General features: G+C 49.2%; 1 protein-coding gene across 6 annotated transcripts; it reads right to left on the reverse strand.

The window, feature by feature from the left end:
- Positions 1 to 3804: 3804 nt before the first annotated feature.
- Positions 3805 to 24356, reverse strand: MACIR (macrophage immunometabolism regulator). Of its 6 annotated transcripts, XM_055122786.1 has the most exons (4): positions 24237 to 24354; positions 18046 to 18132; positions 12116 to 12307; positions 3805 to 6248 (listed from the first exon to the last, which is right to left on the reverse strand). In XM_055122786.1, the coding sequence occupies exon 4, from the start codon at positions 6225 to 6227 to the stop codon at positions 5607 to 5609; it is 621 nt and encodes a 206-aa protein (XP_054978761.1). In that variant the 5' UTR covers positions 6228 to 6248; positions 12116 to 12307; positions 18046 to 18132; positions 24237 to 24354; the 3' UTR covers positions 3805 to 5606. The 6 variants fall into 6 exon arrangements, with proteins under 6 accessions (XP_054978761.1, XP_054978707.1, XP_054978978.1 ...); XM_055122732.1 differs by lacking the exon at positions 18046 to 18132 and having other exon boundaries at positions 24237 to 24356; XM_055123003.1 differs by lacking the exon at positions 12116 to 12307.
- Positions 24357 to 24389: the final 33 nt, after the last annotated feature.

A 24389-nucleotide genomic window follows, 5' to 3' on the forward strand; every position in this document is an offset into this window, starting at 1 on the left:
CCAGGTCGGCTGAGTGCAAAGCAGATGCCCTCCCTCCTGTGCTATCGGTCCGGTCTGGGTACACTGCATAAAAGGTAAGTGCCTTAACCCCTGTACTATCTCTCTAGCTCCTGTAATAGAAAACTTCCTGAACAAGACACCTTATACAGAGGTCAATTTCTTATACAAATTATATCAAGAATGCAACGTTTCAGGTGGACTTTGGATTCCAATTTAAATTTTATTTCCAATTTAAACTTTTCTCCCCCAACCCCAGCCCCACTCAGAACGAAGGGCAGAGTGAGGTGGTGGAGGAGTGAAAAGTCACTGAAATATCGAAAACACCTAACATGTCCGTTCTTAGCTCTTGCCTTCCAGGCCCTCAACGCCAGCATTGCTAGGCCTCCTCCTGCATCTGGAATCTCTTGGAGAAAGGAGAAGAGCAGAGGGCCAAGGTCCTCCAATCCTGATCTGGAACTTTCAGGGTCAATGACTTCACCTTCTCCATGTTTTACCTTTCCAGACTTCCCAAGAAAGGCACTGGGAGAAAAATAAGCACATTTCTACTGCACAGACATCAGCCATCCAAGGGACCAAATTGAGTGAGTTAAGGCTGTGTCACTGTATCACTGTATCACTGTCGTCCCGTTGCTCATCCATTTACTCGAGCAGGCGCCAGGATCATTCTCATTCGTCCCTGTCGCATTCAGGGTCAGAGAAATGAGGCCTATTATTGTTACTGTTTTTGGCACGTCGAATACACCATGATAGCTTGCCAGGCTCTGCCATGCGAGATTCTCGAGTTAAGGCTACTAGCAGATAAATGAGCAAGACATTTCTCCAATTCCGGTGCCTCCGACTGAAGCTGTCCTGGGCTGCTGCCCGGTGCAGACTCCCGCGGCCTTCTTGCTATGCTGCTTACGTCTGTCCACCAGGCGGCATGGCCTAGAAGGCAGCACCGCCCTGAACCCATCTGTCTCCGTGTGTTCTGCCAGTGCTCTGGGGACAAGGGTGACTGATGGCACCACCTGACCGCTGGTTAGAAGACAGGCCCAGTGCTCTCAGAACAGACCGGTCATTTCTCAACTCACATTACCATCTATTGCGGGGCGCGGTCTTATCTCCTGTGTAAGGCTGACCAAGTCAGTAGCAGCTGCTCGAGTGCTGGGTGGAGAGATAATGAGGGCCAGGGAGGAAGCGCGGATGCGAGGAACTTGCCTCGCCTGGGTAAAGCCCTGGTTCAATTACTGCAACCTCACACACGCCGTGCAAGGGAGAGGCCGGCGCTGAGGGCTTGCCTGGCTCAGACTGCAGTGATGGAGACAAGGGTCCTTCTCCTCCGAGCCTGCGTACTTGCTTTACCACGCACTTCTCTCTGCTGCTTTCCTCCACTCTGGAGTTCATTCTCTCCTGTCACATCTTTACCTATTTGATGTAAATTTTACAAATTTACTTATTAGTAAATTTCTTTTATTAAAACTACTTTGCTTCACTTTAAAAAGAGGGAAGCAAAGGGGTTGGAGCGATAGCACAGCGGACAGGGCGTTTGTCTTGAACGCGGCCGACCCAGGTTCAATTCCCAGCATCCCATATGATCCCCTGAGCACCTGAGCACCGCCAGGGGTAATTCCTGAGTGCAGAGCTAGAAGTGGCCCCTGTGCATCGCCGGGTGTGACCCAAAAAGCAAAAAAAACAAAAACAAAAAAGAGGGAAGCAGAGAGATAGCCGGGTTTAAGGCACTTTCCTGCACACGGCGGACCTTGGCTTCGTCCCAGGCACAATATATCCCCACCAGGAGTGATCCCTAAGCACAGAGTCAGCCATTCAGCCCGCGTACCACCAATTGGCCCCCAGAACAAAGTCTGGAAAAACAAAGAAAGAGGAAGGTACAGTGAGCACTTAGAGTGGGGCTGGATGTGGATGGATGCTTACTGATGTGTGCCACAGCACTCGCTCCGTTTCTGCAGCTCTTCCTCAAAGCACTTCCCACAGATCCAAGTTTCAGTATGATCAAAAACTCCTTCCTTGCCGTAACTGACACTATAGGCCTGGGATGGAGGATTCAGTCTTGTAAGCATGTTATTTCTACACATAATCCTTTCACAGGGGCTGGATCGATAGCACAGCGGGTAGGGTGTTTGCCTTGCACACTGCTAACCCGGGTTCGATTCCTCCATCCCTCTTGGAGAGCCCAGGAAGCCCGCACAGCAGAGCCTGGCAAGCTCCGCTTGGTGTATTCAATATGCCAAAAACAGTAACAAGTCTCACAATAGAGATGCTACTGGTGCCTGCTCGAGTAAATCGTAAATCGATGAGCAACAGGATGAGTGATACAGTGAATCCTTTTACATAAAACTTTAGTGGAATTGAAACTCAAGGCTCCAGAATGGGGCCTCAAGGATTCTTTTTCCAGCCCCTCCTTCTAATACCCTTCCGCGGAGCATTCAGCAGTGACTCTGAAAGGGCTGCTCCCTTTGCCACAGACTCGAAGCCTCTGAGCTCCTTGTTAAGAGTCTCCCCAAGCCAAAATCCCTTAACTGAACATCACTAATGGGGCAGCAACACCTTTATTCCATACATGCTGTATTTTTGTTGAAAGAGTTTTCTTTTCTCAACGTGAACTTGGTATGCACACTTGGCCCTTAAGTCTGGCTATCAGAGATATCCCTGAGGTCAAGGGTGAGAGCTTAAGGCATTTGATTTTATGCTTTCACCCTGGAAGTCATTTAATAAAACCTTTCACTAAGTGGTTTTTTTGCAGCAAGAACATAAGTGCAATATTCCTCTCCCAAGGATGTGATACAATATGCTGGGAACCCAGCAAATGAATAATTAACAAGCCTGTTCTTTGGCTTCTAGTAGTGTTCTCCTCAGCCAAGAGTCCTTGCTTCTTTTCTAATGTAAAATATGGAGGAACCCACTTCTTAACTCTTACCTAAAGAATACAAAATGAAGCATATCAAACATGAGACACATACACTTTCTAACCGTTTCATTGCTTTTATTATAATAAAATCCTAGACCAAGGAAAAAGCAAATCCTATTGCTACCTTGTGCATCTGACGGACCTCTAAAACAGTCTTTTCTTGTCTATGGAAAATTAAAAAGTTGTGTGGTACTGTAAGCTATTTAATAAGAAACGGTTTGTAAGATCTCATGAGGTGTGTTAGAGCAAATGTGTACCTGTCTGATATGAAAGATTGAATCAAAATGCCCTGGGAAGGAGAATTCATAAACTGACCATGCTAAAAGGCTAAAGAAAATAGAATTTTGTTTTTCAGCTAGAAAACAACCAGGCAAGGCTATTATTTATTTTTTTAAGAGAATATGACCTCCTGCAGGAGTCCAATGATGGAATGCAGAAAAAGCAAGAGTGATCTGAGTGCAGTGAGGCCTGACAAGCGCACTCTGAAAACAACTGAGAGTCTGAAAACTTTCTAGGAAACTGTACTTCAAATGAGACCTGGCTACTAATCACGTGATAGCAGATACACAGTATTTCAAAATGTTAAGCTTTTTAGGTTTGTCACCATTTTACCCATCTTGAAGGAAAAGAAAGATAACAAGTACACATTGCTTATTTAGTTCAAATTATTTAGGCACGGGGGCTGGGATGGATCTCCTGGGCACACAACCATGTTTCCTGACAGATGATGGGAAAACAGCGGCATACTTTACCTCGAGACGGGAATGAGCACCAACGTGGGGCAGAGAAATGTGGGAAGTAGGCGGGGTTCTGAGAAGGCCATCAGCCCTGTTAATGGGGAAGGGGGGATGGCAGTTGACAGCAGCTGCCCATTGATGAGGAAGCACCACACAGCAATGTGTGTTTACATCACCCTTTTATTTCAGTTAGAAATAATACAGTTCCACAGGGTAAATCATCAATAAATAACGGTGTTTAATCATTAAACGTAAAAATCCCAACTCTTTGGCATCTGACAGGATTCTATTTCTTGTCAAACTAATGACTGTAGAGATATAGTTAATCTTAGTGATCATTTGTCAAGACAATATGTTACAAAGGTGCAATTTACTTTAAAATATACAACAGCTGAAAATTTCAGCCCACCACAAAATCTGAACAACGCAGTAAGCTATGGGCCAACTTTCCCAGGCCTCTTTAGGTGGTGTGCCTTGGCGAAAGTATAACAAGTGCTGACAAAGCGTTCTGGGGCTTTCTAATGCTCTAGTTTGCCATTCATTCTGGCTGACGAAAAAGACCAGAATGGCCCACCCATTAATAGATGTTCTTAATTTTATAGGAAGACTGCTACCACCTAAGGAATTCATTGCCCAAAATACAATTTAAAGTAAGCAGTTCTCCACTGCCCAAAATGCCATTTCAGTAATAAATTGCACCTTCAGAAGTCAAAAAGAAATAGAAACTTTTACAAAAAGGTAAGTTATACGTACATTGTTTCATTTTCCAAAATATATTCAAGAATAGTTGAGCTGCATTTGTTACTAAAGCCAGGGCATTATTTCTTTAGCAACAAATTAAACCAGTGCAATTGACATAAATTGTTAAGTAATCCAGGATTAACCCATTAAAACTGCAGAAGCCCTTAAGACTTCTGCTCTGATCCTAGAAACTGGAATTCCAGTGAGTCCTTGTACTTCGGAAAACTAAAACCGGGATGAGCCGGTGCCATGCTAACTGGTGTCACTTCACACTTAGTTTAAGCATTCACTAGTAGAAACCATGAGGTCCTCGTATTAGGAGTTCCATTCATTTACAGAACATTCAGATGCAAACAGTATTATGCCTATAGCCCACAAATAAAAAGAATCCTTCCCATTGTAAAGATCCAGAGGAAGTTTGACTTAGAAAATAAGCACGGAGGAAACTTTTTTCCAGCTTAGGAAAACTTCAAGTTGGACTCGTTCTGGAAGAGCTTCTTTCCCCACCCCCACCTAATGGAAAATAAATACTTTGTATCCCAAATTTAATTTTATTAAGACACACTTGAATAACGCTATAAAGAAATATTTTACAGCCGTAGAGATCGATACCTTTCCATGCGGAAATAAAAAATCCATTGCTCAATAAGATTACTGAGGCAAATGAAGAAAGAGCACTCTCTCGTCCATCTGAAATGTTAATTTTTTTCAGTGCAAAACCAGTTATAAAATATTTAAACTCAATCTTGAAAAATAAAAAGTGGTCCAATTCAGCCATGTTCCGGTTCTAAATTTCATAAAACAAATCATTACGTACGTTTGTAGTAAAATACAGAGATCAAACAAGTACTTGCGTACTGAAGATAGAAATTTCTAACGTGTCAGGCCAAGCCAGCAACAACCGAGCAGGTAACATTCCCAGTCTGAGCGCCGGTGTCGGAGGGATGCTGGAGGGATGCCGGAGGGATGCCGGAGGGATGCTGGAGGGATGCTAGAGGACCGCGGCGCCCCGGCCTGGCCTCGCTCTCTCCTGCGTTCCCGGCTGGGCAGCTACACGCACACCACGGTCAGCATTCGGGGTCTCTGTAGACGCGTGCCGGGGCCGGTCCCCACAGGTGGGGACTCCGCTCCGGCCCCAGACCGTGCGCGCGGCGGGTGGCGGGCGGCGGCGGGCCGGGTCCGGTTCAGTCCGACGGCAGGGGCGGTGCAGCGGGCCGGCGCGCTCAGGTGCTGCTCCTGGCGAAGACGCGGTCCCCGCGCAGCGTGAGGTGCTGCAGCTGGTCCTGGAGGCCCTCGGTGTCGGCGGGCTCCCGGGCGTGCATCTTGTCCAGGTTGAGGTAGTCCAGGGACTTGGAGTGTGCGCGCTTGCCCTTGAGCAGGCAGAGCGGCAGCGGCCCGTGCAGGGCGCGGCAGGGTTCGCAGGGCAGGGCCTTGGCTGCGCGGTCCCCCGAGCTGGGCATGCGGCGGCGCCGGCGCCCGTTCACCGCGGGGATCTCGTAGGGCTGGAAGTGGCGCGCGCGGGCCTTGGCCAGGCGCGACGAGCGCGCCAGCGCGTCCAGGGGCTTGGCACGCAGCCCGGGCGCCGCCTCGGGCCGGGCCTCGTCGCCCGCCGCGCACTTGTGCGCCAGCTTGAGCAGCTCCTCGCCCGTGGCGAAGCCCACCAGGTAGTTGGCGTCCATGTGTAGGATCTGGTAGCCGGCCAGCGTGCGGCGCATGGGCGAGCAGGGCGTGCTGGAGCAGCGCGGCTTCTCGGCCTCGGCGCGGCCCGGCGGGCTGGCCTCGGCGCCGGGCAGCGGCAGGGCGGCCAGCGGCGCGCGGGACTCGCCGCTCACGTCCACGTCCATCGTCGGCAGCGGGGCGCGCGCCTGCGGGGACACAGCGGGTTAGAGGAGGCGGCGGGACCCCGGGCACCGCCAGCGCCCGAGCCAAAGACAAGCACGCGTCGGGGAAGGAGAGGAGGGGCGGGGGCCGGGGCACGCGGCCAGCCAGGTTCGATTCCCAGTGTCCCATGGGGCCCAGGAGTGACCCCCCGAGTGCAGGAGCCGGGTGGGACCCAAAAAAGCACAGAAAGCAAGCAAGAGAGAACCCGGAATCCGGGGAGGCTTGTGATAACCCGGACAAAGCAAACATCCACGCAGGGACTCCGCCCGCTCTGCCAGCAACCACTGCACGTGGGTGCAACCCAAGCCTGGGTCGAACCCAGTCTGGGTCGAACCCAAGCCTGCAGCGCAGCCCAGAGGAGCCGCGGCTGGCCCGCCCGCATACGCGGCTCTCCCCGCGGACGCCGGCTCCTGGACGCGGCGGTCAGCGAATGGAAAATAAATCGCCACATTAAGCAATAAAAAGTTGTGTGGTTTTACCAAAACCAAAATGATTTCTAACGTGAACTGAAAAGGCCTTTTATTTTTTGTATTTTTAAATTGAACGGAAGTGTTCACCTGGCAGACTATGCCCCCCACTTCCCTATGGTGAAGGGCATATAATCAAAGACAAAACCTGATCCATTTATGCAGTGACTCCCACTTAAATCGAAAATCAAAGTTTAAGGAATGGAGGCATCTCTTTGTTGGACGGAGGGTGGGGTTGCTGGGCCACACCCAGTTGCACTCTGGGCCTACTCCTGGCTTTGTGCTCAGGGATCACTCCTGGCAATGCTTGGGGGACCACTGAGTCCCCTCCAGAGAACAAGAGTTGGTGTCTTGAGACAAGGCAAATGCCTTCACCCAGCACCATCTCTCCAACTTGTGGAGGAGCTTCAGTGAATGATGTCACAGACCTTCTAAACGTCGTTCATCCAGAGACTCATTCAACTGAACAAAGCCATTATGCAGGTGCGCGGAGCGATAGCACAGCGGGTAGGGCGTTCGCCTTGCACGCGGCCAACCCGGGTTCGATCCTCGGCATCCCACATGGTCCCCCAAGCACCGCCAGGAATAATTCCTGAGTGCAAAGCCAGGAGTAACCCCTGAGCATCGCTGGGTGTGACCGAAAAAGAAAAAAAAAATTTAAAAAAAAAAACCATTATGCAGTTCTAAAATTAACCCTAAATACAATAACTGGGTCATTTTCAGCATCAAACATTTATAAAGTATCATAGGTATTTTGAATATCAGGGGGAAAAATCAGCAATTTGGCACTTGTTTTATAATATCTGAGATACTGAACTTCCATGTAATTAATAAACGGCAGAAAAACCTGTTGACATCAGTCATTACAAATACCAAATTACAGAGTTCGGAAAACTCCTAGGCCACATGCACCACAATTAATGGACAGGTTCCTGGAAAGCTGCAGGGAAGTCAAAATTTAGAAAGGAAAATACCAGGAGGTAAGGTGCAACAACGCCATTTCTGTGAGACTTCGCTTCTCTGAGATCACTGAGCAAACGTGGCCAGTGCAGCAGATGGCCTAAGTGTCCATCCAGACCCTGCGGAGAACAGCGCTGCGCCTGCGACATGATCTGAATCCTGGCACCAGCGTCACACAGGACGCCCAGGCACGCATCCAGAAGTAGCTCTTACGTACCGCCAGGTGTGGCCCCTAAACAAAACCCCGGATACAAAACGAAGTCGAAGTAACACCTAATTATTTTCCAGTTTAATTATTATGGTTCAGATCACATGTGTATTTAGTGTGAATGTAAACTCTGATGTACAGTTACCACACCCCAGTTCCTCATATTACATCAGTGTCTCCTCATTCCCTCCATACTGGGCACGCCCAGTGCAGAACTGAGAGCTGAACAGATTTATGAGCCAAGATCAAGATTTTGCTCTGATTTTATCCCGTCTATTCCCTTGTCTCCCCATCGACCACAAATGTATGGAATTACCTAGTACTTGTCCTTTTCCCTCGGGCGCTTAGCATGTTGTCCTTCAAAACCAGCCCAGCTGCTGTGAACCACATGGCTTCATCTTTTCTTAGAGCTGCACAGAATTTCCTTGAATATGCATTACAACTTCTTTTTTTAAGAACAATTTTATTTTCTTTTTGGGTCATACCTGGAAATGCTCAGGGGTTATTCTGGCTCTGTACCCAGGAATTACTCCTAGTGGTGCTTAGAAACCATATGGGATGCCGGGATCGAACTCAGGCCGGCCATGTGCAAGGCAAATGCCCTACTCACTATGTTATCACTGCAACCCCTATTAAAACTTCTTTAACCATTCAACTGCTATTGGGCATTGGGGTTGCTTCCATATCCCAATTACCAAGTACTACAATGATCATATATATGTGAACACCTATCTTTTCAAGTTAATGTCTTATATAATACCATAGTAATATAAAATTATAGCATAACTTTGAGATGAGAAACTTATTGCAAAAGACTATTAAATCAATCTAATCAATACTTTTGTAAAACAAGTCACCTTTTGTTCATTAAAGCATTTCAGAAAGTTTAGGTATTTATTTACAATTCTGGCAGTTAGAAAGCTAAAAAAATTAGAAATGCATTCCTTCATTTGCATACTACAATTTCCACCATTTAAAAAATATGTATAAAACATGTATATGAAAAAGATGCCATTCCGTCTACTCTAGAGTTCATATGGCATAAGTAAAACCTAACAACAGAATGCCTGAGATAAAGCATATGCCAAAGGAACAAGGCAGTTTTAATTTTACGTTATATCTTAGACTATTTCTAATGTTAATGCACAGAAAGTCCTTGGCCTCTCAATTCTTCTTGACTCAAAGAAAGTGGGCGAGAGAGATAATACAGCGGGTAGGGTGCTTGCCTTGCCCTCAGGAGATCTCAGTTTGACTCTCCAGCACCCCACAGGATTCAGCAAGCACTGCCAGGAGTGATACCTGAGCACAGAGCCAAGAGTGAGCCCTCAGCACCGCCTGGGAGGGCCCAAAACTCAAAATCCAAAAAAATACACACACACATACACACATATATTTAAAGAAAGTGGCATTCTTCCAGGCTCCTAATGTAAAAATAAATTTATTCTGTGTAATCAATTTCTCTACTAACAGGCTGGAGAAAGTAGGTGACTTAGCAGCAACTTTGATAAGCACCAAACCCCTAAGGTTTCTCACGTGCTAAATTTCAAAGGCCATAATGAGCCTGATCTAATTTTATGCCCAACCAACAAATGTTTCCTCTAAATCAAAGGACAAACTAATCCAACCTTTCTCACCCATTCTGTCGCCTATGATAAGGACAGAGGGCAGCTGCAAGGTCTTAATCGACTCACTTCTACATTTCATCCTGAAAGACTAGGAAAGAAGGGTCAGAGAGGCCCACAGAGTCTGGGCAGTCAAGGAAACGAAGCTCACCCCACACTGGCCACCGCATGCATCTGTCCTCCATGACCCTGACACCAGGGATGACCCCCCTCAGGCACCTTCCTGGGGTCCTCTCTGGTACATCCTACACTTCGCTGTCCACTCTGATCTGGGGGATCATTCCAACTGAGGCTCACAGGAAAGTCATCGTTGGTTGTCTCTGGATCAATGCTGGTCAACAAGCTAAGCCTTCAAGGCCACCATCCAGAGGAGCAGGCATGGACCCCATGATTAGCACAGTCATCACCAGATGCTCCCACACTAATGTCACCCTTCTGCATCACAGTGCCCACCCAGGGACAGAGTCTCTGGAACTGCGCTGAAGAGGGCTCGACAGCCAGCCTCTCCTTGCAGTCTCCAGGGAGAGAGAAACAGACGGGTCACTATACTCCCTAGGAAATAGAAGCCAGGAATCTAGAAAGCACAGTACTTTTTCACCAACAAGAGGAAATAACATACAAAGGTCAAAATTTGATGTGGCCTTCGAGTGTGGCTGTTTCCCAACTACCCCAGATGAAACACCCTACAGTCCTACGGTCCACAGTTGTATGAAAAGCCCAAGCAGCTTAGTGAAAGACCCAAAAGAATCTTCCGGCATCTTCCTGAGAGATTAACCTGGACTGTTAACTGAAGATGATGTTTAAGAGCTCAAAAATGTCAATGAAGCCATCTGTTGGGGGGCGGGGGGAATCTCCTTACTTGGGCCAAAGGATAATACAGAGGGTGAGGCAGTTGTCTTACACACAGCTGACCGTGTCCAGTCCCCAGATCTTCAGACGGTTCCTAGTGCTGCAAGGAGTGATCCCTGAGCACTAAGCCAGGAGTAAACCCTAAGACCCCTAGGTGTGCTGGGGACCAAAGCCAGGGTGGGGCAAGCACCTCATGCGCTGGACTGGCTCCAGCCCACTCTGCCTAGCCTTTTAAATGGCTCCTCCTCCCCATGGCACTGTCGTGAAGCACATCCACTTCCCGGCACTGAGGAAGATGACTGAAGGCTGGGTCTCAGAAAGTGAAGTTTCCTGGCGGGTAACTCCTTTCCATCTGGGTACAATGCTGACTAAGCACTAGGCCTTCACAATGTGACCAAATTGAAAATTTTTTATGCTATTTAATTTCTGAGAACATTCTGGCTGAATTTAAATGCTGGAGCAAAATCTTGAAGCCAGACACAATATGAGCTTTCTCATATTACTTTTTTTTTTAGTTTGTACTATTTTCAGTGCGGTACCAGGATTTACAACACTATTACTCATACTTTTCATGCAAGCATCATTCCAACACTAAACCCACGACCTGAGTCCCTGCTTCCCCCCACAGTGCTCCCAGGACCTTCCCACTCACCCCAGGCCCGTGTAAGCTCAGTCTATAGGCAGAATCTCTAGTTCTGATAACTCTGACCATTTGCTATTTCCTCTATCTTTCCGTTACGTCTCACACACAGGTGTGGGTGATCCCTCCCTCCCTCCCTCCTTCCCTCTCTTCCCCCTCCCCCCCCCACCTCTATCTCTCTCTGTGGAGTGGTGACACCTACACATGCAGATGAATAGAGCTAACGTCCTGGAATCCCACAAAAATGTAGATCAATGGTACTTTTTTTTCAAAACTGTATTATTTTACAGGCATGCAAGCTTTAACAAGTATTATAAACAATTTGGTGCTCAGACATTTTAAAGTTTACATGAAACAGAAAAATCATACAAATGTGAAAGGGTGAAGAGAATTATGAATATTTTAAGGGGTTGGAGCAATAGCACTGCAGGTAGGGCATTTGCCTTGCACGTGGCCAACCTGGGTTCTATTCCCAGCATCCCATATGGTCCCCTGGACATCACCAGGAGTAATTCCTGAGTGCAGAGCCAGGATTAACCTCTGTGCATCGCTGGGTGTGAACCAAAAAAAGCAAAAAATTTTAAAAAAATTTTTAAAGAGAAATCTGAATAGGTCTATAAAAGCATAAAAGTGTGCTTGATCCAAAGAAAGGAAATACTGGCTTTATGTAAGATGTTATACTCTAGATACTGTTTAAGGTAGACATTACTAAGTAAAAAAATATAATAAAAGTCCCTATGGATTAAAAACAATACACTATTCAGTATAAGTGTTAACTTGTCACTAAAAATATGTAAAGCCACCTAGCAAGCTAGGAGTGAGCAAACCTTTCTTAACCTAGAGAGCGCAGCCCCGAGTGCCATGAGTGAGCGCCACATGTGATGCCAAAGGCTCAGGGGTCTGTCCTGTCCTGTGAAAAAGGACATCCTCCGTTAGTGCTCTGTGTAGGACTGGCTTCGAGGCTATGAATTCCCTAAGCTGTTCCCTGTTCACCAGGTTCTGTAAAGTTCCTTCAAATCATAATTAAAATAGAGTGGAAAGAGTACTCTTGGGGAGGTGCTCATTTCTTTGAGTTTTTGCAATATTTCCTTCCATTCTCTCCTACCTCAGAAAGTCTCCCTCGCCAGGTCTGCCGTCACTCTTACAGGCTTGCCTGTGCATGTAAGCTCCGCCTTTGACTTTGCTGCTCTCCAGAGTCTGTCTCTATCTTTGCTTCTCGTCACTCTGAGCACAGGGTGTCCTGGTGTGTGTGAACTGCTCCAGATAAAGAGGGGTCAGGAGAGATACTTTTTTTCATCTGGAATTTAAGAGGCAAAAGAAAAGGATAACACTAGAGATAATAAAGACTACACAGTTTCCAAGTCAATCTATACTAATCCGCCTACAAATTCATGCTGCAAAAAATTCTTACCGAAATGTACTGATCAGAACACTCGGCATTTACAGTTACAGTTGGAGATGGCCTTGTTTAGCAGTATATTCTTCACGTTTGGCATGAAAAATACTTGTGGCTATATTATTCTTTTTATTTTATTTTATTGATTCACTGTGAGACATAGTTAAAAACTTTCATGTTTGGGTTACAATCACACAATAATCAAACACCCATCCCTCCACCAGGGCACATTCCCCACCAGCAATATCCCCAGTATGCCCCCCTTTCCCACCCTCCCCCTGCCTCCATGGCAGACAATATTCCCCATACCCTCTCTCTACTTTTGGGCATTATGGTTTGCAACACAGACACTGAGAGGTCATCATGTTTGGTCCATTATCTACTTTTGGCACACATCCACACATCTCCCATCCCGACTGATTCCTCCAGCCATCATTTTCTTAGTGATTGCTTCTCTATTCCATCTGCCTTCTCTCCTCTGCTCATGAGGCAGGCTTCCAGCTATGGAGCTATTTTCCTGACCCTCATATCCACTGTCCTTGGGTGTCAGTCTCATGTTTTGTTATTTTATATTCCACAAATAAGTGCGGTACTTCTATGTCTGTCCCTCTCTTTCTGCAGTACTTCTATGTCTGTCACATAGCATGAGACTCTCCATGTCTATCCACTTATAAGCAAATTTCATGACTTCATCTCTCCTAACAGCTGCATAGTATTCCACTGTGTAGATGTATCAAAATTTCTTTAACCAGTATCTGTTCTTGGGCACTTGGGTTGTTCCCAGATTCTGGCTATTGTGAACAGTGCTGCAATGAACATACAGGTACAGATGTCATTTCTGCTGTGTTTTTTTGCACCCTCTGGATAGGCTATATTATTCTTAATAAGCCCATATGAGATCTAGTATTTTGTTTCATATTCTAAAGTCAGCCTTGTATCAACAAAAGCAGACTGGGGAGATAAACAATACCAAAGCACTCCCGTAAATACCGTAGGTATGTGCCACAGATATTGCTCCCACCAGAGCAGTAAGAATAAATGAAAACCAAGAAATCAGGACCAACACTGACTTCAGCGCTGCTGAGCACTGGAAATCAGGGGCTAATGCCACCCTTCCTGCTCCCATTAATGCCTTCTGTATACCATATAAGACAAAAATAATGCAGCTAGAAAGCAGAAAAAGCGATGCTATGATTACAGAAAAGGCAAAATTTCTGGAATAGAGGAGTCCAGAAAATATAAGAACAACAAAAGAAGCCCACTGTCAGTGGACAATGTTTTTTATACTCAACTTCTCAGGACTGAAGTAACGGTACAGTGGGCAGGGTTCCTGCCCTGCACCCGGTCACCCTGAGCTCACCCTGGCACCACATATGGTTCTTTGAGCACTGCCAGGAGTGACCCCTTAGCTCAAAACCAGGAGTCAGCCCTGAACACAGTCAGATGTGACCCCAAACCAACAACAACAAAAATTAAAACTCAGTTTCTTAAACTATCACTAGGAATAAACACAACAGTTTCACTGATACCAAGTAGTTTCCGTATCAAATCCACCCCGAGCTGCCACCCAGTATGTAAGAGTGACCCGCACACAGGGCTGATACAAGACCCTGCCATGTCCAAAGGTGCAAAGGTGAGGATTCAAAAGCAGACTAGACCTGGTAACACCCCAGTATTTATTAAAATGTAGGCATTTTTAAAACCCTAGTTTCAAACTTTCACTGCAATTACTACAGTGGGTAAGGAGCTGCCTGGCACATGCCCAACCCAGGTTCTATCCCTGGAACCCCATGTAGTCTCCTAAGGGACTGATCCTGAGCACAGAGCCAGGAGCAGGTACCAAGCACCACTAGGCATGCTCCCTTAACCATCCCCCCAAAAAAAACCTTTTGTTGAAATTGAGCAAACCCATTACTGGACCCAATAAATGGTAAGTTTTACCACTGCAGTACAAAGGATTCTTTTTGAAGAGCACTGCATTCTGGGAACTGTTTTTAAGGCAGGCTTATCATCAAAATTGTCATCCAAAAAAAAAGCTCCATATGCTTGAACTGTTTTTAGCCATATACAGTGATAACCTTGAAGAGGAAACAGAACTTTCTAAATGCATCGAACAAAAACAGCCCCATCAAAGGTGGAGAGAGACGCCTGCAATGGCCATTCCAGAGGCCAGAGAATGAGCCTCCTGCCAGCCTTGTGACGCTCAGAAGCCGCGTGCAGCTCCCTCCCCAGTGCTCTGCCCGCAGTCTCAGCAGCCACTCGGCTCGCACGTGGCCCCAACTGGGCTGCAGACTCCATCGTGTCCCACGGGCTTCCCAAAATACTGGTATCTGTTCTGTCTCAGCGAGTGGCTCACCTCCTCTGCTGCGGACTCTGGGCTCTGGCACCGTCAGAGGTTCTCCGCGCGAGTCCGTGTGAGCCCATGCGGAGACAGGTGTGGGAACTCATGTAGCACGGGGCCCGGTTCCACTGTCAAGTTCCCTCTGGTTTAATTCAGTAATTATAGTCCTAGTGCTGGCTATCATTTTTGGCTGCTTCCAAATGCTAACGACTTACCTCTCCGGCCTTCGAGTCTTACCATTTCAAAGCCAACGTGGGCTTCAGAAACATCTCAAACTTGGATGTAAGCTATCAGTTAATGCATGCTGACACCAGGTCTTCACCTACACACACATCCGTAGAGCTATTTTCACATCTTGGAACCCTTTATTAGGTGCAGCCACTTTGGAAACGGCTTGTTAAGGCAAATAAATGTTTATTAAACAACCTAGTGCCCTACTTCCTAGGTATTTGCCTGGGGGGGGGGTGCGTTCATAAAAGACGAACATAAATGAATATTCCAACAGTTTTACTCGTGATGAACTGAAAGAGTCCAAACATCCATCAACAGAAACTGTGATCCATCCATCCATCCCTTCAATGGAGCATCACTCAGCAATGAGAAGCAACAAACCAGGACTGCACTCTGTGAAAGAGGCAGGCAGACAACGCGGCGTGTGTGCGACACCACTTCTGCCATGTTCTAGAAGATGCAAAACTTGGGGGAATAAATCAATGATTGCCAAAGGTTCGTGGTGGCTGGGAAGAGAGGTCAAAGGGCCCAGAAGATCAGGGGGTGATTAAAGTATCCAATATTCAAAATATAAGCTAATAATTATGTAAAGTGCTCTATTCATGCTCTGGTTCTTTTTCAAGTGGATATATCTGGCCAAATTCATCAACTGTATGCCTCAAAATGTGAGTATGATTTACACTATAATAAATCTGAATTTCAAAACAAAAGAAGTAGCCACGCATTTCCAAGTTTCTTACAGTGCTCCACATCAAACAATTCCTCAAGTCAGAAGAGACTTGAAGGAACTTTAACAGCTGTCCAGTCTGAACCCTTCAAGAACTGGTCAATTCAGGACCTCATGCTGGCCTTTATCTTCTGTCACTCCACAAGGTGTCCTTTGCTTACCCACTTACCAATACCTATACGTACATCCATACCTGTATTATAGACACACACACACACACACACGCACACACACACACACACACACTTACCCCAAACTGACACCATCACGGACGGACTCAGTTTCTGACTTGAATTGGAGGCGCTCAGCAGTGGAGTGTGGGCCTTCAAAGCCTGAGGCTAGAGCTGGCCCCTTGGGCCCAGTGCTCTCACCAAGCGGGGATGCAGCCCGTCCGCTCTCTGCTGTCCAGACACCCCGCGTGGGGTCTCTGGAGGACAGCAGTGGGAGCCTGTGGCCTCTTTGAGCCCCACCCAGAAAGGATGGAGCCCCCTAGTGGGTACCTGGGTGGCACCACACCTACCAGGTAGGGCCACCAGAAGGGTCACCCCCGGCAAATCCCACAACCCCATGCGTCACCACCACAACCAAGCCAGTGTGTGCACACATGCGCATAACTGCACAACAGCAGCCAAGAGGGAAGACTCCGAGTTAAACAAAGAATGATGCACCGTGGGAAGGGAGGTGCCTGCTTCGCACATGGCCAACCGGAGTTTGAAGTCCACAGGGTCCCCCGAGTCCACCAGAAACGATTCCTGGATGCAGAGACATCGGGTGTTGCCCCAAAACCAAAACCAAACACACAGCAACAGAAAACTCCGCAACAAAGGTGGTGCGTGACATGCCCTAGCTTCCCGGCTAAGAAGACATCAGACTTTCAGTCCCTTTGTTTGTTCCACAGCAAAGGCCTCTGGTCAAGTCTTTCCTTTCCCAGCATTTCCATGCAGTGGAGGGGGTCGAGCACCCGGGTTACATGGGCGATACCCTAGGTTTGAGCCCCGCATCACACCTCACTCGTCAATGCCATCCGCAACAGTGCTCCTGGTCCCCAAAGCAGCCCCAGCTAAGGGTCCCATGTCTAACTAGAAAAGAAAGAGCACTGTCAAGCTGGGGCTCAACAGTGAAAAGGGGCAGAGGGAAAAACAGGCGCCTGGCAATTTAGATCCTGTGATGATGGTGGGGCCCCGGGAGGGGTACCTCAGAGGCGTGGAAACTCAGCTGCCCAACTCTTACCATGCCAATCAAGTTTGGCGTCCCGAGAGGAAAGGTAAGCGCCTAAAACTGCTAAACTCGATTCATCTGGCAAAAATGTTCTTTTTCCAGGGGCCAGAAAGCTAGACTGGGGCTAAGGGCCTTGCCTTGCACTGTCGAGATTCTGTCCCTGGAGCAGAGGGACGCCCTCTGTCACCAAGGCCATCCCAGCCCCACCAGCAGCGATCCCCGAGTTCAGAGCCAGGAATAAGCCATGAGCATGGCCAGGAAAATAAATAAATGTTTTCTTTTTTCTTTTTCCCCCTCTCACCCCTTTGAGTCTCTTAGCTGCCGGCGTCTACCGTAGCAATCACTTATCCTGGAGCGACCCGTCCCCAGGACTGAGATGGCTCTAAAAGCTCCTAGCCAGCGTGAGCTTGGCCAGAGCATGACTCACACACGTGCCCATCAGTTTAAAATGTCAACTGGAAACTGCTTTTTGTCCTGCCGGCCTCTGGCGGTGCCGGGGCTCGAACCCAAGGCCCCACAGATGCCAGCACTAGCGGCCCCATACCCACCCGGCTTCTTTAGTAAATTCTGTTTCCTCTTTAAGGACAGAAAGCCATACAGGCACCTGTGCCGGCGCAGTCTCACAGATGCCGTGCGCAACAAAGCCGGTGGCGTGACGTGTTTCCAGCAGTTTAAATCCACCGTGCAAGACAGGCGATGTCACGTTTACAGTGAACCCTGATACATGCACAAGGCAGGGCTGCTCCTTCCGGTCTCTGCTGACCACTCTCCCGAGGCACTGATACAGGAGCAGAGCTTTCTGCAAATTAACATTGCCTGCAAACCAGTCACTCTCACTTAACCTATCTCATCGCAAGGATCATCCTGCAAATCTCCTTTACCTGACAACAACAAAATAATCTACCCAACCAAAAGGCAAATATTTCAACTATAAAAATGCTAGCATTTGCAAGTCATTTGATTTCTCTCCTGGAAAAAAAAAAAACACCTGTACTTACAGCACACACATTACTTACAACATACTGACATTTCACACTCACGTTTATGCACTTCTTAAAAACACACTGCAATATTCTGTTCATATAACCAGTTAACAAACAGAAAAGGCAATATATAACTCACCAAGCTAAATCCCAGGTGTCACTGTACAACTTCCAATGAGTCCCAAGGGAACACAGGCATAATAATTTCTCTGCTCTACGCCAGATACTAAACACGAAACATAAAAATAAACCTTTAATTTAACAAATAACACAATTTAGAAAGCAATTATCCCAATTCTAGCTGCAGAACAGGATGAAGCTAGAAGGACGTACTAACATGGGGCCTGGGTCATCATCCGACACGATATTCATTCACTTAATTCAAGGAATTTTGAGTTTGCACAGCAAAATGAAATCCCAAACGCTCTATCCCAACTTGCCTCTGGATTCTGCTGCTCAGACGCTCCCTGATTTAAAGAGGGCATCTCACACCGGGCCCACCAGCCTCACACCCTACACCCATCCAACAGGAGTGCACAGAAGTCCAAGCCACACCCGGTCACAGGAACAAGCCCACTTTCTTCATCTTACAACCAATCCTGCCTCTTGACCTTGCATAGCCAGCGGTCTTGAAAATTAGGACAATACCGTGCACCCTCAGACAGCTGTTCCTATGAGAAAAGGCGGGTAAGCAAGTTTGCCTGACTGCATGGCTCTTTCCGTCTTTCCAGATGTGGGACGCTACTATTTTACAATAAAGTCTTCCCATCTTTTTATTTTAGCAACAAAAAAGCAACAGTTACAAAAAAGAAAAAACACCTTGTTCCAAAAAGACACCTTTCTGCTGAGCATGTTTTGCTCTGCCTTCTCTTAGCTGGGGAGACCATGTGTGAGAGACTCTTTCCTGGGCGCTGGTTTCTGAAACCAGGCAAACTCCCCAAAGTCTTTTCCACCAGCGAGGCTGCTGGTTGGTTTCCGTGGCTACCTTCAGAGGGGTGTGGCCGCGCCTCCAGTGACTGCTTCCTTCACTGCAATTACAAAGGGACACAAGGGAACAGAGACAGCAAAGAGAAGGCAGGGGAGCTGCCACTCTGGGCCAGCCCTTACAGGGACAAGTGGGTCCCAGGAAACACCTAAGGATCCAACAGCAACCTCCGACTCAAGCAACTGCAAGAGCTCCTGGTGACAGGAATCTGCGAGAAGCTAGCAGGTGCCAGCCTGGGACTCTTTTCTCCAGACGGAGAGGACAGACCCCTTTCTATCATTCTGGTAGATAATTAGCGAACTGAACAAGCGAAAGAGTGGGGGGAAGCTAGACAATTCGACCGTGGATCTACTCTACACTTGAAGCTTCTGGTTTTAGCAAAAAGTGAATCTTCTAATTACCTCCAAAGAAATTCCCAATACCAATTTTACAGCCAAGTTCAACATATTTCTTATTTAAATGAATGGATTTTGAATGAGGAAGGGAAATTTTTAAAACTATTTCTAGAACCTTTGAATATCCATCACTTAACCTGACTTCATGTGGAAACTATTTTTCCAGTTTTATAGTAAAGCTAAGTTATTGTAGACATTCCTACATTAACTTGAACTTTATTCTGAATTAAATAAGTCAAGCTTTATTGAACCCCAACCCAACTGATTCCAAATACACTGCCTATTTTATACTAACCTCTAACCTCCGCTCAGTGAGAAGGCTGGGTGTGTTGCTTTTTTTATACAATGATTATGTTCCTGAAAAAGGAATATTCCTATCAGGTAGAGTATTATTTAAAACGTGTGGAGACGCACTTTATTAAACTCTCCGTCTCACTTGTGAAATGGCTAGTTTCATCCAACCTGCAACGTGTTAGGAGTCTGGAAATGAAGCTGGAACAGCAGGCAGGCCACTTGCCGCGCCTGCCATCGACCAGGGTTTGATCCCTAAGCCACAGATGGTCCCCCAAGCACCAACGGGAGTGAGGCGTGAGGCCTGAGCACAGAGCCCAGAGTAAATCCTAAGTATCACTAGGTGTGTCCCCAAAACCAAAAAACAGTGCATTTTTACACAATATGGCAGAAAATCACATACAAAATGTAAAGTCACAAGCTCTTTCTCCTACAAGTAAAATTTTTTTTTTAATCATAAATTACCAGGCAGGGAAAAGTGTATCAACAACACTTTATAGATCTATTATGGCTGCCAAATATAGTCAGATGAGTGAGGAAGACCTGAGTTGCTCTTTTAGGCTAACCACCTAAAAACACATCAGAAACCTGAATGCTTTATTCGTCAAGAAAGAAGTTTGCTAAAACCTGAAAATCTCTTCAAATTCTTGCATAACCTTTACCAGGTAATTTGGTGACAAAATCTTTGTTTCATATGAACTGTCTTTCAAAATATTATTTTTCAATAGCAAAAGGAAAATCAACCTAGAAGATTCTGAATTGGAAAACAGAACCTTCCATTGATCATCCAAACCCCAGCCTGGAAGCAGTGGACGTCCAGGAAGCAGCGAGTGATCCCACAGTGAACAAAGGGTAGTGACAGATCACTCCAGGCCGGTGCCACGCCCCACACCAGAACACAAGCAGGCGTCCCAGGAGCAGAGGGGAAGCCAGGGGTGGATGCTTCTTTCCATCGCTCTTTCCACTTGAACTTGCTCCTGCCTCCATGCCGAGGTACTGAGAAAGGATGATGGGAAGGAAACTGGGGGTGGTGGGATTTTAAATGAGAGGAGCAAAGCCAGAAGTATCCGGGGTGGTTGGGGGAGAGATAGCACAGGAGGCAGGGCGCTTGCCTCGCATGCAGCAGACCCAGGTTCGATCCCTGGCACCTCATAAGGTCTCTCCTGCGCCTCCCTGAACAGGAGTCCACCCAAGAGTAAGCTCAGAGGCATATGTCAACTCTGAGCAACACTGGGTGTGGCGCAGAACAATTTAAAAGTGGAAGAATGTAGCTTAGGTCGTAACAGATGCCTAGAAAGGAATCCAGTGAAAAAAGTATTGTAAAGATTTTACTCCGTCTCCTAACAGAAACCATCACAAGACTGTCATTTGAATGCCCCCAAGTACAGACCTGCCGAGGTACCCTTTTATAATACTCCAAGCAAATCTACAAATCTCAGATACTGACAATGGATTCTGGCCACTGTTTTGAAAATGAAGACTTGGCAAGATATGAATTTCCTCTCAAAAGTTGTGCACAAGAGGGAAAGAAAGTCACATGGAATTCTTACAAGATAGATTAAATGCTGCAAAGAGGAACAAAAAACACCTAAAAAACAACAGCAAAAGTCAGGATATGTAAGGCTGCTAGCAGCTGAGACAGACAGGAAGCCTGTGATAGTACCCTGTCAGCACTGCAAAAAGTACTAAATCAAGCCTGGCCCAGAGCTGCCCACAGACCTCTGCAAAGGGGAGGGAAGCCAGGGTGACTAAGCAAAAGACACCCAGCATTTAACTGTAAATGAAGCTTCTACAAATAGAAAAGTTTGCAAACATTAACTCCAAAGCGTGTCAGATTTCTCAGGCAAGGTGACAGATGCCACCATGGGGAAATCACGAATAATGTCTTTCCAGAGTAGATCATATGTCTTGGTGTGTAGTTGCTGTGCCCTGGCACAATTATTAACAGCACCCCGTCATCATTCAGAAGTGACCTACTTTGGTGACCATACTATATTCCTCGTCAAAAGAAGTAGCCAGCACTGCCAGGGGGTTCGAAGGAGAGGGAGGGAAGAGAAGCTGATCCACTCGCACAGGGGATTCCTACACAGACCTGATAAGTAGATCCTTGGGTTCATCCATTCCCAGCCATTCATTCATTCACTTAACCATTTGGTCACTGGACAATATTTCTTCCATCTATGCCCCAGCCAGCACTGTGCAAACACTTTGGTGTGGTAAATTTAAAAAAAATAATAATAATAAACCCCAGGCCTGAGCCACTGTACAGCGGGTAAGGTGCTCGCTTGCCTTGCACATGGCCAACCCGGGTTCAATTACCAGCATCTCATATGGGCACCCGAGTCCTCCAGGAGTCACTTCTGAGCACAGAGACAGGAGTAATCCCTGAGTACCTCCAGATGTGGGCCCCAAACAAACAAAGAACCTGGAGAATAGGCAAGGAGCCAAGTCACGCATGGACATCTAAGTCTCAAGTGTCTGGACAATGAGATACAACAGCAAACCTGAACCACGCAGGGATTGGACAGAAGGACACGGGCTCCAGATGGAATGATCCCCACCCACAGAACACATCCTCATGCTCAAACTCACACAAAGCCCCATAGCTCAGGCTGCAGCCTAAATAAAATATCCATAAGGAAAACACTTAACAAAACCTGCCAAAAAGCCACACACAGCTCTTGTGAGTTGGGGTAAAGAGATCTGACAAGTCACTGAAGGTTAAATTACTTTTTTAAAAGGATAAATTTTAGGCAAAGAAAATACAGGAGTTTTGAGTTGCAATTCCAGCACCAAAACAAAGTGGGGAGACCCCAGTGTTCTTCACAACTTCTATTTAAGGAGACAAAAAGGAAAAAAAGCAAAGGCACTTCAAAAAATAAAACTTTTTTTAAGTGCCATTCGTTTCATGAAGATATTCTGCAATCTCTCGTGTGAAAGATAACTCTAAATTTAAAATTATAAGTCGGAACTAGAGTAGGAAGGCCAACCCAGGTTCAATCCCCTGCACCTTGGTACCCAGAGCACTGCCAGGAGCGACCCCTGTGCACAATCAGGAAGAACTGAGCACGGCTGGGTGTGGCCCCCAAACAGAACAAAACAAAAAAGTGAACTCCCCCGTTCTACCAAGTCACAGAGCACGGAGTGAAAAGGCCACAGGGCAACTCGGCAGGCGGCTGCCCTGCCAAGTCCACGGAGGGCTGACTTCAGAAGAACGTCCCTCCACCCTCCGCAGCTCCTGAAAACGAAAGCAGGCACCCGCGCTGGGTCTCAGGGGGGTGACGTTCCCGAAACCATCCCTGGCCCTGCAAGCAGAGCATCCGCCCAGCAGGCGCGGCCAACGAGCCCGGGTGCGTGCAGGGCGCCCTCGGCGGGGGCGCCGACCCCGGGCCGGGGGCGCCTGTCGGGGGCGCTGTGCGTGCTCAGCTCTGCTCTGCAGAAGCGAAAGCAACACAACCAGTGTCTCATCCTGCGGGGCGGCGTCCTCCTACTTTCGGACACCTCTCAGCCTCGCTCCGGAGCTGACTCCCGGGGGCTCGGCGGGGCTCCCCGCCGCCCCGACAGGTGTCCGCCGCGCGTCCCCCCACCCCCAGCCCTCGAGGCCACGCGCCTCGCACAGACAACCCAGACCCCAGCAGGAAGTTCTCCCCCTCGCACGCCGCTCGCTAACTTCCAGCCCTGGGCCGGCCCGGCGGCAAGGGGGTGCGGGGACGGGACACGCTCCCCGCCGGGCCCTGCTGTCCCGGCTACGCGCTCGGCCTCTGCAGCGATGGAGACCGGCCGCGGACGGGGCACAGACTCCGGCACCCCGGGCCCAGCGAGCCGCGTCTGGGTCCCCGCGTCCCCGGCCACCCGCCCGGGTGCTTCCAAGTTTCCGCTGCGCGCGGCTCATCGCGGAGGCCCGGAGCAGCCCGTGCCGCGGGCCTGCAACACGGCCGGGTGCAGCACCCGGGGCGCGCCCAGGCCTCGCACCCGGGCGGCGCGGGAGGCAACTGGACAGCGGCGCCGCCCGGCCCTCAGCTGCGACCTGCAGGGCCGACCCGCAGAGGGGCACCAACAGGTCCCCCGTGCGCGGCGTCCGTCAAGGAGCCGGCGCGTCACGCGCGCCCTGCAGGAGCCCCCCGCGGGCCACCGCCTCCCGCAGCCCCGCCGCGTCCCCCGCGCCTGGGCCTCGCGCCCGGCCCCCAGACCCGCGCGCCTCGCCGCCGGCCCGGAGCCTGGCGGCGCACAATGAGGACCCCCGGCTCCCGGACCCCCGCCCGACCCCCGGGCCCCCGCCCCGGACCCCGCCCCGGACCCCGCTCCCGCTCCGGGCCCCGCTCCCGGTCCGCACTGCAGCGCGGCCTCCCGGCCCGGCCCCACGCGCCCGCCCGCCCGCGCCCCCCGGCCGCAGCCCCCGCCGCGCCCAGACCCCGCAACGGCCGGCGCCCCCGCGCGCCCCGCGACCCTCGCCGCCGCCCCGCCCCACCCCGCGCCGGCGAGCCGCGGGCGCCCCGCACCCCGCCGGGCCGCGCCCAGGGCCCCGCCGGGCGCCCCGACCCGAGCCGGGAGCGGGGGGCGGCGCCGCGCGGGGTCGGGTGCCCGCGTCCCCCCCCGCCCGCCCGCCCGCCGCCCGCCGCCGCAGCGAGGCGACAGCGCGGCCCCCGCCCGGCGACCTACCGAGGCCCGGGGCCCGCGGGGCCCGCCAGCAGCCGGAGCAGCGCCGCCGCCGCGCGAGTGCGGGCCAGGCCGCCGCCAGCCAACGCTCCCGCGCGCTCGCCCCGCGCCCGCCGCCGCGGCCGCCAGGCCCCGCCTCCGCCTCCGCCCGCCCCG

The sequence above is a fragment of the Sorex araneus genome, chromosome 1 (genome assembly GCF_027595985.1).
Source record: "Sorex araneus isolate mSorAra2 chromosome 1, mSorAra2.pri, whole genome shotgun sequence".
Taxonomy (NCBI): Eukaryota; Metazoa; Chordata; class Mammalia; order Eulipotyphla; family Soricidae; genus Sorex; species Sorex araneus.

What these genes read in the sequence shown, in the direction of transcription:
- MACIR (XM_055122732.1), bottom strand. Translation starts at nt 6,227, where the DNA reads ATGGACGTGGACGTGAGCGGCGAGTCCCGCGCGCCGCTGGCCGCCCTG.